The 11,357-nt window shown below is 39.3% G+C and overlaps 1 protein-coding gene across 1 annotated transcript in view; it reads left to right on the forward strand.

Moving 5' to 3' along the window:
* The window catches only part of LOC111661890 (ubiquitin-conjugating enzyme E2 variant 1-like), a 5,892-nt gene extending 2,644 nt beyond the window's left edge, over positions 1 to 3,248 (forward strand). Inside the window, exon 4 of the mRNA XM_023415585.2 lies at positions 1,981 to 3,248. Coding sequence (XP_023271353.1) covers positions 1,981 to 2,127 — 147 coding nt within the window. The 3' untranslated portion in view covers positions 2,128 to 3,248. The remainder of the gene's footprint in view (positions 1 to 1,980) is intronic.
* Positions 3,249 to 11,357: the final 8,109 nt, after the last annotated feature.

Here is an 11,357-nt window from a genome sequence, read left to right on the forward strand (position 1 = left end):
AAGTTGTAGACATGCACTAGCTTCACACTGCTGTGAATGAGTACATCAGCTGAGTTATATCATTTAAAGCAGGCGCAAAGGGATGGAGTGTAATGAATGAAGTGGTGCACTAAAAGGTCTAAGTCATGGTAAAATATTACAACATATTGACAGGAAGCAACAGGTACTACATTACAAAGCACAGAATTAATTCCCTCTTGGATTTAGCATTGATTGTTTAAATGCTAACACTCTGAAAATGTTTCTTTTTGATTTGGTTCACTACCTTTTGAAGGGTAGATTAATACAACTGCAGCTCAGTATCCATCCGTAATGTATATTATTAGACCTCAGTACCTCAAAGACCTCTATAGGAGGAACGTGGATATTAACATTTGTCAGACTACAGCTGATTCAGCCATTTGGCGTCCTTTATCCAAACATATTTACTGTTCCTGTGGAACTGGTTAAAAATAAATAGTTAAATTTTTAATGGTCATAACCATGATTTGGATTGTTTTCTTCCATGAAGTTCACATTGATGGTATTGTTAAATTCACTGAACATTGTGTGCTGGGTGTTGATGTTTAGTGTGCCGTCCACTCACCTCTCCTCACTTGTCTCTGTCCACAGACAAGCTATGAAAACAGGATGTACAATCTGAAGGTTGAATGTGGGCCAGGATACCCAGAGTCACCACCGTTTGTCAGATTTGTGACAAAGATAAACTTGAATGGCGTGCACACCTCCAACGGTGTGGTAAGTAAATTGAAACCAGCTTTTACTGTAGATTGACTGATTGATTGCATGCCTTTGCTGTCTTTTTAAAATATATGATTGTCTTCTTGATACTGTTCTTGCTACACCGATAAATGTATTTGGAGAAAGAATGGCATTTGGCTTATGTTAATTTTGTAATTAATAATTACATTACATTATTTAGGAGCATGTGAATGCAACACAAGGCATGTTTACACGTTAAAGTAGCATTTAAGAAATAGGGTTAGGGTTAAATTAAGGGAGCAACAAGTAAAGGAGTTTTTTTTTTTTAAGTTTTTTTTGCATTCCTTTGTCATGCGCGCTCTGTGTACTGGTCATTCCAGATTGACAAGTTCCTTCAAGTGCATTCTTGAATCTTCTGACAACTAATGTAACCATTACATTAATTCTGGCACAAGATGTAGAGCAGTGTACAGTATGTGGTATGAGACATTCACACTAACAGTTTTTGTTTTTCTTTCCTTATTTGATTTGTCCTATTTTTTTTTTTTTTTTTCTTTTAGCTTAGTCATCTGTGAAGCACTTCAAACTGCACTAACCTGTATGAAAAGTGCAATGCAAATAACGTTTGAATGAATATGACCAAGATCAGACCGAGAAACGGCACCAGATCCACCAGAAGGAGCGGGTGTTAGGTTGCTTTCGCTCAAACTGTAGGATGTGTATCATTCTTGATTTAGGAACACAGAAAACATAATTTCATAAGGCAAACATGACACGCTTTTTCCTAGTAGGGCAGTGGAGAACATGCACTTGCTTTTTCCATTTCTTTGCAAGTGGTTGTGCTGCTTCCAAATGCGGCTACAAGCACCTATTTATTTTTTTCTGTTTTTTTAGTCTAATAATAATAAATTTAACGAGTGCCAACATTGTGTCCTGATGACTATGGAAAACACTTGAAATTTAATGAAGAAAGCTTTGCTTAAATATACCACAGATTGAACCAAATAGATACCATGTTTAAAAGCAGTTAGTCAGTTAGTTGGGGGATGAAGACAAAACCAAGGTGTGGACTCAAACAAAACAGTGTGAAAACTGATCTGAGATCTACACCATAAAATATCTTAAAATCCAACATTTTGGTCATTTAGAAAGGTGAAAGGTAAGACTGATGATTTCTGTTGTGTCTAATGTACAGCGCAAATTGTCCTAAAAAAAAACAATATGCAAGGGTTCATGGTGTTGCGTCACATGCATCCTTTCTTGTTCTCTGTCCCCCAGGTTGACATGCATGCGGTGACTGCACTGGCCAAGTGGCAGAACTCCTACAGCATCCGGATGGTGCTGCTGGAGCTGCGACGGCTCATGACGTGCAAGGAAAACATGAAGCTTCCTCAGCCACCCGAGGGCCAGATCTACACCAACTGAGCCCCTGCTACTTTTGCCTCCATCTTTTATCCTCCTTTCCACTCCTCTCCCCCAACTCTTCTGTTTTGCTTTCATCCCTTTATCCCCCATCATCCGCCATGTGACATTCCACCACCTGCCAACACCTTGGCTGAGCACACACAAAGACACTCAATCACACACACACACCCAAGTATACAATGACAGGTACATGCAGACACACACACACACACACACACACACACACACACACACACACACACACACACACACACAAATCTGTATACACACTTAATGAGCATTCATGAAAATCATTCCAGGCCCCCGGCCCCCTCTCCCTTTCCCATCACTGGAGCTCTGGGTGGACTCGATGTGACGAGGCAGGCGGAGTCCTCAGTCCACACCAGATATGATCATTCAAATACTGTACATCTAACTAATCTTTTTTTTATTATTATTTGTTAAAAAATGCAGATTGTACAATAACATAAATAATCTTATTGAGTGTACCTCTTTGTCTGTTGCCTTTTTGTAACATTGAAAACGGCCACTTAACATAATTGCACATAGTTCACTAGGCAGTTGGTTGCTGTAATCATCTCTCAAGGTTTACGTATAAAACCCCCACACCCAGAACACATTTAACTTGGCAAATAATGTGAAGAATGTCTTGTCATGTGGCCAGATGTTTAAAAAAAATATTTAAGTCAGTGTATGTTGACATGGGCTTGCACAAATTTTTTTTGTTTTTATCCCCCCCCCCCCCCCCCCCCGCCGCCCGCCGCCAACAACACCCTTATTAAATGCATGAATGCAGCTCAGCAAGGTGCCTGGAAGTGGTCACCTTAGTCACACATGGCTTTTTTTTCTCTTCTATGTAAGAATTGTCCAAAGTGAACGTTGTATCTATGCCACTATATCTGCTCTTAATATGCATATTAGCATACCGGTAGTATGCATATCTGCTGTAGGTCTGCAGAAGTCCCAGTTAAACCATGCTTGAAAACAGAAGTGAAATCAGCTACCTCTTTTGGTCCTGTGTAACGTCAGGAGTTATCTGACTTGTGAAACTGTCTTTGCTACTTCATGTGACAATTGGTTTTTACTTTCTCCACTTCTTTCATAAATCTTCATGCTTTTCATGCATTTGTGTCGTTGTAGATCACTACAAGTGTTAGTGCTTTTGGGTTGCAAGAAAGTTTCGTGGAGCAGTTCTACATAATGTCTGGTCTTATGTACAGTGTTTATTTACATAACTTGAATGGCCCTAGCAAATTCAGGAGAAGCCTGATGCAAGCGCAGACCACTTAAAGGAAAAGTTCAACATTTCTGGGAAATGTTCACTTTCTTGCTGGGAGTTAAATAAGAAGATTGATTCCACTCTCATATCCATAAGCGGAATATGAGGCTAAAGCTAGCATGTGCTTAGCTTAGCATGAAAATGACCCAACATCTCTAAAGCTCAATAGTTAGCCCCTCATATATTGTTTAATCTGTACAAAGTCACTGACCCTGCAAAGAAATGGTTCTAGTAGTTCTTGGAGATAGTTTTTTTTTTCATGTTACTCTTGGCAAGAAAGCGAATAAATACATTTCCTAAAGTGTCAAAACTATTTCTTAAAGATTTTACTCACAGTTAAGCTCTTACATGTTCAACATCACAGTTTGTGCTTATTGGTAAAACATCTTTGCGTGACATGTTAGTGGTCAGTTTTGTGCGGAGACAACTTATAAGCAGTGGTGTAAGAAGTCCTCAGATCCTTTACATGAGTAAAAGTAGCAGTGCCACAGTGTAGGAAATAATAAAGTTCATTCATTCAAAACTTTACTTAATTAAAAGTAGAAAAGTATTGGCATCAAAATATACCTAAAATACCAAAAGTAACAGTACTCATGCTTAATGCCCATTTCAGAATAATGTATATAATATTATTGTATTATAGTTATTGATGTATTAATGTGAACATCACTTTAATGTTGCAGCTGTTAAAGGTGGAGGTAAATTTAAATGCTTTATAAACTGCTGGCTAGCCTGTGCATTTGCCCCTGGCAACCAATTAAGTCTTCTTTTAATCTATAATATATCATGTTTTATTAATTGGTTAGTGTTTGTATTAAACTGAATCTAAGTAAAGCTTTAAAATAAATGTAGTACAGTAAAAGGGACAATAGTTCCCTCTGAGATGTAGTTGAGCAGAAGTATATATTGATAAAATGGAAATACTCAAGTAGAACACAAGCATCTCAAAAGTATATTTAACTACAGTACCTGAGTAAATACCACCTACATTTAGTTAAATCTTTAATAAATGCTGCTGGTATACAGTGACCTTTTCTGTTTTATATCTACACTTTTTGACATGGATCAACAGAAAAGGCTTAAACCTGTAATAATGTATTTATTTTTTGGCCACTTGGGGGCAGTGAACACAATTAAGCTGTAACTTTAAAACATTCCTGTTGGTAACAGCTCTGTTCTTGGTCTCTGCCAACTTCTGGGGGAAATATCTGGTTCTTCAGCACCTTAATGCTCCACTATGTCCACTAGCTAAACTGTGTCTGTCTGGTGATGAGAGGGTGGTGTTTACAGTGGGTTTATCAGAACGTTGTCTGTAAAAACAGCTGCAACCAGAAAGACAGCTATGAGAGCAGTGAGAAAGAAGGCAAGAAAACCAAAACATCTGACAGATGAGCAAAGGCCAAAGGGTTACAATCCATTCTTTTAATAAGATGTAGTTTGAATTGGAAACAGGAAAAAAAGATTAAGCATAAGATATGAATCTAGACATAATGATTCCTTACAGTGAGTTTATAATTCAACAAAGATAGCTTGTCCAACACAATATTGTCAAAAACCCACTAATAACTTAACCATGACTGAAACTCACAGAGCTGTTAAGGGTAGAATGCATTGTTAAACTACCAAATAAGGCCAACTTACGTTTCATTTACACAGTCGAAACTATGGAAGTCTTGAGGATCCACATGAGTTCAGCCAGCTTTCTATGTTCAAAGAGAGTTTGTCACAGTTGAGCTGGTTTGCTATGTAAATTCTGGGGCTCCACCCATACAGGAAGCAGTTAGGACAGGTAAAACAAGAAAATCCTTGCACTTCACTTTAGTGTTTCCATTTTCCGCTACTTTATACTTGTACTCAACTACATATCAGAGGGAGAATATTGTACTTTTTATTTCATTAAATTATTCTGATGTTTATAGTTACTTAATAAATTAAAATTTTATATATAAAGATATGATGAACTCATAAAATATGATTCATTGTCATAAATTAACTATGAAAAATAGTTCAAATTAGCTCCACCTTGACCAACTAACTACAATGCTACTTACTCATTATAGCATCAGTAATGATAATCTAATAACATATAGTTGAGCAACTTTCACAAAATGCATTTTCTGAGTACTTTTACTTTTTTCATATATACTATTTTAATATAGGCTAGTATAGTATATTATATATTTATGCTTTTGTATTTTTACTTAAGCAACATTTTATGTACAGAACTTTTTACATTGTGGTATTACTTCTTTTATTAAAGTAAAGCATCTGAATACTTTTTCTTCATCATCGAAATCATCTGTCAATCAATACATTTTCATGCACACTTGTCCCTGTTATGTCTTATTCTTGTTCAAATTATATTCAAATTATGATATGGAACATAAACTGGTTAATATCTCTGTATGGTTCTAACATCATCATCAACATTGATGACCTATCAGGTCATCAATACGATAACTTGATAAGATAACGTTTTATGAGACAATATAATTTCCCCCCTTATTATACAACTTACAGTGCACACTGTAGGCCTGCATTAAAACAAATAAAGCAGTTAAGTTATAGTTTACAGTTGTCTTATATACTTTCTATGATATACATACAGAGAGGATGGGGGTGAATCTGTTGAGACAGGATGGTCAAGACAAGATTAAGACTTGTTAACCTCAGCAAATACTGATTTTTTTAAAAACCAGCAGCAACTCTTTATAGGTGTGGTTCACTTGCAAAATGTTGCGAAAATCTACTGAAACAGAAGCAAAACTTGCACCATGCTTGGGTTGTTTACTGCTTCTTACTGTCATGTCATTAACTGCCATTGACCGCTATTTTTACATATTTATTTGATATTTTACTTTTGTCCTTTTCAATTATTTTATTGCCGTTTGTGAACCACTTTATAACCACTGATTATGGTTGTGTTCTATAAGTAGGCTTTATTATATTACTGCAGTGGAAGGTGTCATTGATATATGCTGACATTACAGCAAGAGCACTTTGCTGTGGATAAACATAACTTTTGTCTTAGTTTTAGGTAACTAAAGTTGTCCACAGGCAAGAAAACTAGCTAGGCGGTCTGAGGGAAAATAGAGATGAGGTAAAAATAGCAAATATTTATCTAAAACACCCAAAGCCTCAAGCCAAGATAAAGTAAAAAAGCAGAACTGAGAACATGTACTGTGTGGGTGACAAAATTAAGATCATGAACACCTGTTTGTTTGACCAGATATAGAGCACAAAGAAAAATACATCATCTTTACTAAAGGTTGAAATAATGTTGGATTTCATGACATTTTCACAGGTGTAACTCATAATATTAACAAACTCATTCCATTTAGATGAGCTTGTTTTCATGCAGGGAAACAGAGCCAATGTGATGAATTACACCTGCGTTTCTCATGCTGTTATGCGGTAAACAATGTCTACATGGCCAACAGTTTCATATTTGTTGTTTTGAGTGTCATGTCTTGACAACTACTTAACGTATTGTGATGAAATTTGGTTCAGAAGTTAATGTTCCCCTATAAGACCTTTGGTGATCCCTTATGCTTTCATCTAGCACCATCATCAGGTTGAAATGATAATTTATCCTGCAGTTTGGTTTATGACCATATACTTGCAAAACTGCTGGCATCCCCATCGGCCTCTGTTGTACCATTGTGTTTATTATGTGCTAATTATCAAATGTTAGCATGCTCAGAGGCTAAACAAATATGGTGATCATGGTGAACCTGGAATGGCTGTGGACTTTTGCAGTGTGAACAGAATAGTCAAAGTTTGCTTATATTTGGTCTGTATTAACTGAGATTCATGTGGCAGTTAGTCAGCATGCATAATACCAGCAGCCTGAAAATGAAACAGTGACATGGCCTTCAACCATCATTAATGTCATTATTTACACCTCTGCTTTTTTCTACATGTCAATGTCACATTAATAAAAAAAATCAAAGAAGAAAAATGTATCACCTTGTTATGACAGTTTTAAGCACGTAAAAATAGGCAGGTGATGTGGACTTCATGTGTATCTTATTAATGAACAGGAATGAAGATGTGTGTCTACTTCCATGAAATCATTTTGCAACAGTTTGTTGCACAAAACTCCACAAACCTTCCCACTTACGGTCCAACATGTAGCTACAAGTGAACCTCTTGAGGTTTCTGTACCTCAGTGATACACACACACACACACACACAGTGGGCAATGCACTGGGATCGAAGCTGCTTGTCTTTCAACTTGATTGTGTCTGCAATTTGACTTTTGTGTTAAAACAGAGGAAGTCAGAAATGCTTCTGTTAATCCTGAAACATGCTTACACCAACATACAGTGAAAAACTAAACAAATTTGCTGCTGTAATGTCAGCAGTGATTTTTAGTGTATAATATTGATAATTTTGCACCATTAAAAGTGTGCCAAATTAGGTATTAGCAATTCCTTTGTTCAATGTAACCATGGATATACAGACAGTCATCATTAGAACACTTTAATACTGAAAAAGTGTGACTATTCTCAGGCCAGTTCTGAAGCGTCTTTTCCTCTTGTTTCTGGACGTTTATTCGGTTGCATAAATACGTATGCATCACAAAGCCTGTCAAGATGTTCTTATTATATATGTAAATATAAAAGGTGAAGATGAATTCATAGTAATTCATAAAAATGTCATAGTATAGTAAGTTATAAAACTCGTAATGTAGTAAGTCATAAAAATGTGAAGTATAATATGGCATAAAAAGTTATAGTAGGCTATAATAAGGCATAGAACGTCATAAAAACATCATAATATAGTAAGGCATAAAATGTCATAAAAACTTCAAAGTATAGTGAGGCATAAAAACATCATTGTATACTAAGGCGTACATCATAGTATTTTAAGGCACAAAAAAGTCATACTATAGTAAGTCTAAAAAGGCATAAGAACGTCATAGTAAAGTAAGGCATAAAAATGGCAAGAAACATCATAGTATAGTATTTCATAAAAATGTCATAGTATTTTTTTTCCAAATTTATTAACAAACCACTTACATCAATCAGTATAATAGCATTTACAAGACGTTTTGTGTCATGGTTTGCTATGGCAGACACTTTTTGTTAGTTTTGTTTTGGAGTTTTTGCACTTCCTGTTTTATTTTGTAATTGGTTTCCTTGTGTGTCAGTGTTTTTGCTTCCTGTCTTGGTCCTGTGTCTGTGGTGATTGTCTGCCCCGCCCTAATGTGTTTCACCTGTGTTCAATCACCCTTGCCTCCCTTGTCTATATAGTCTTTGTGCTTCCCTTTGTCTGGGTTGGTTCGTCTCTTTAGTTCAGGGTTTGTTCACATCGTCTGTTCATGTCTGTATTTTGTTAAATAAACCTGCCTGCACCGTCCCCCAATGTGTTGGCTGCCTTTGGGTCCTACTTACCTCGCAACCCTTGACAGAACGAACCAACCAAGAAATGGACCCAGCGGCCTACACCGGCCTCATGGCTTTTTTGAGTGTGCATCCATCATGTCAGCAAGGACCTTCATCAGTCTTCAGGCCTCTTTGCACACTGGCTGACCTCTTCTCGGACTCTGACCTGGAGGACCCTGACGAGTCCTCTTTCTGGGGAACTCGCCTGGCTATCTTTAGGGGATTTCGTGGAGGCCACGGAAGGTGAGGTAATCATGGCGCCCGTCGCCATGGGGAGGCTCGGCCTCGGCCCCAGCCCCAGCCCCAGGTTCCTCGTTTCCGGCCCAGGCCAAAGTCCAAGGTCCCCAGCTTCCAGCCCAAGCCCCAGCTACCCCGGTGTCCAGCACCTCTACTTGCGTGTGGGAAGGAGCCCTCGCCAACTACCCTGGCTGACGCAAAGGCTGTTCCAGCGTCGGGGATTCCAGTTGGCGTTTCATCGGCTCCTGCCCCACTTCCCGGGTCGACCATCCCGGCCGGCGCATCAGCTGTCTCAGCGTCGGGGGTCCCGGTCGATTCCTCCCTAGCTCCTGAATTGGGTGGGCTGGACAAAGTCTCCCCTGCTCCTCTTGTCCTGTCGGCGGTCCAGCTGACCCCTGACTCTGGTTCCCAGTTAGTGGTCCGGCCTATCCCTGCTCCTCCTTCCCTGTCGGCGATCCGGCCGATTCCTGTCCCTCCTGTCCTGTCGGCGGTCCAGCTGACTCCTGACTCTGGTTCCCGGTCAGTGGTCCGGTCAATCCCTGCTCCTCGTTTCCTGTCAGCGATCCGGCCGATTCCTGTCTCTCCTGTGGTGTTGGCGGCCGCTACTCCGTGTTCCCCGGTGGCGGCATCGACGACTACTCCTGTCTTTCATGTGGTGTCAACAGCCGCTGCTTCGTGTTCTCCAGCGGCGTCGATGACGGCTACTGGTGTGACGTCACCGCCTCTCCTGGTTCCTGATGTGACGTCACCGCTTCTCATGGTTCCTGATTTGACGTCACCACCTCTCCTGGTTCCAGCCGTGACGTCACCTCCGCCTGTGGTTCCTGCCAGGGTGCCACCCCCATTGATTCTTGCCCTGACTCAGCCCACGTGGCACTTGGTGTCGTTGACTCCTGCCGAGGCGCCGCTCCCGGTGGCCCCTGACTCTGTGCCGCCTCCGGTGGGCCCTGACTCTGTACCGCCCCCGGTGGTCCCTGACTTTGTGCCGCTTCCGGTGGCCCCTGACTCTGTGCCGCCTCCGGTGGCCCCTGACTCTGTGCTGCCTCCGGTGGGCCCTGACTCTGTGCCGCCCCCGGTGATCCCTGACTTTGTGCCGCCTCCAGTGGTCTGGCCGATCCCTGTTCCTCGTGTCCTGACGGCGGTCCAGCTGACTCCTGCCCCTGGTACCAAGTCGGCTCCTGGTCCCCCTCCAGAGGGGCGACGCCATCCTCCGGAGTTTTTGCACTTCCTGTTTTATTTTGTAATTGGTTTCCTTGTGTGTCAGTGTTTTTGCTTCCTGTCTCGGTCCTGTGTCTGTGGTGATTGTCTGCCCCGCCCTAATGTGTTCAATCACCCTTGCCTCCCTTGTCTATATAGTCTTTGTGCTTCCCTTTGTCTGGGTTGGTTCGCCTGTTTAGTTCGGGGTTTGTTCACGTCGTCTGTTCATGTCTGTATTTTGTTAAATAAACCTGCCTGCACCGTCCCCCAATGTGTTGGCTGCCTTTGGGTCCTACTTACCTCGCAACCCTGACAGTTTTGCAGTGATAAGACATTAAAAGAACCATGTAAATTGCACATTAAAGAAAAAAAATGCGTACAAAATACATTTTATATAAAAATAAAAACAACAAGATGAAGATGAGCACTTAAACACTGATAGGATGATAAATTTATAATTTATTAGTAAGCTACAGCAAATAGTAATGTATTAAGTAATTCATTTTAAAATAATTAAGTAATTAAGACCTGATTTAATTGAGCTGACAGATTAAGCAAACCGCAGATATTTGATGGAATGTCTGATGAATATATTAGTATAGTAAGTCATCAAAATGTCAAAAAACGTCATACTATAGTAAGGGATAAAAATGGTAAGAAATGCAATAGTATAATAAAGCATAAAAATAACAAGAAACGTAACAGTATACTAAGGGATAAAAATCGCAAAAAATTTCATGGTTTAGTAAGGCATAAAAATGACAAAGAAAACGTCATAGTGTAATATGGCAAAAAATGTCATAGTATAGTAAGGCATAAAAATGGCAAAAGACTTCACAGTATAGTATGTCAAAAAATGTCATAATATAGTAAGGCATAAAAATGACAAAAAAAAGTCATAGTATAATATGGCAAAAAATATCAAAGAAAATTTCATAGTATAATATGGCTAAAAATGTCATAGTATAGTAAGGCATAAAAATGGCAAAAAATTTCATTGTACAGTAAATCATAAAAAAGGTAAACAATGTCATAGTATAGTAAGGCATAAAAATGGCAAAAAATGTTATGTACAGTAAGGCATAAAAATGGTAAAAAAAAGTCATAGTAAAGTAAGGCATAAAAAC

This window comes from Seriola lalandi, unplaced genomic scaffold (genome assembly GCF_002814215.2).
Source record: "Seriola lalandi dorsalis isolate HSWRI2012SDOR001 ecotype SW California unplaced genomic scaffold, Sedor1 jcf7180002054554, whole genome shotgun sequence".
NCBI lineage: Eukaryota > Metazoa > Chordata > Actinopteri > Carangiformes > Carangidae > Seriola > Seriola lalandi.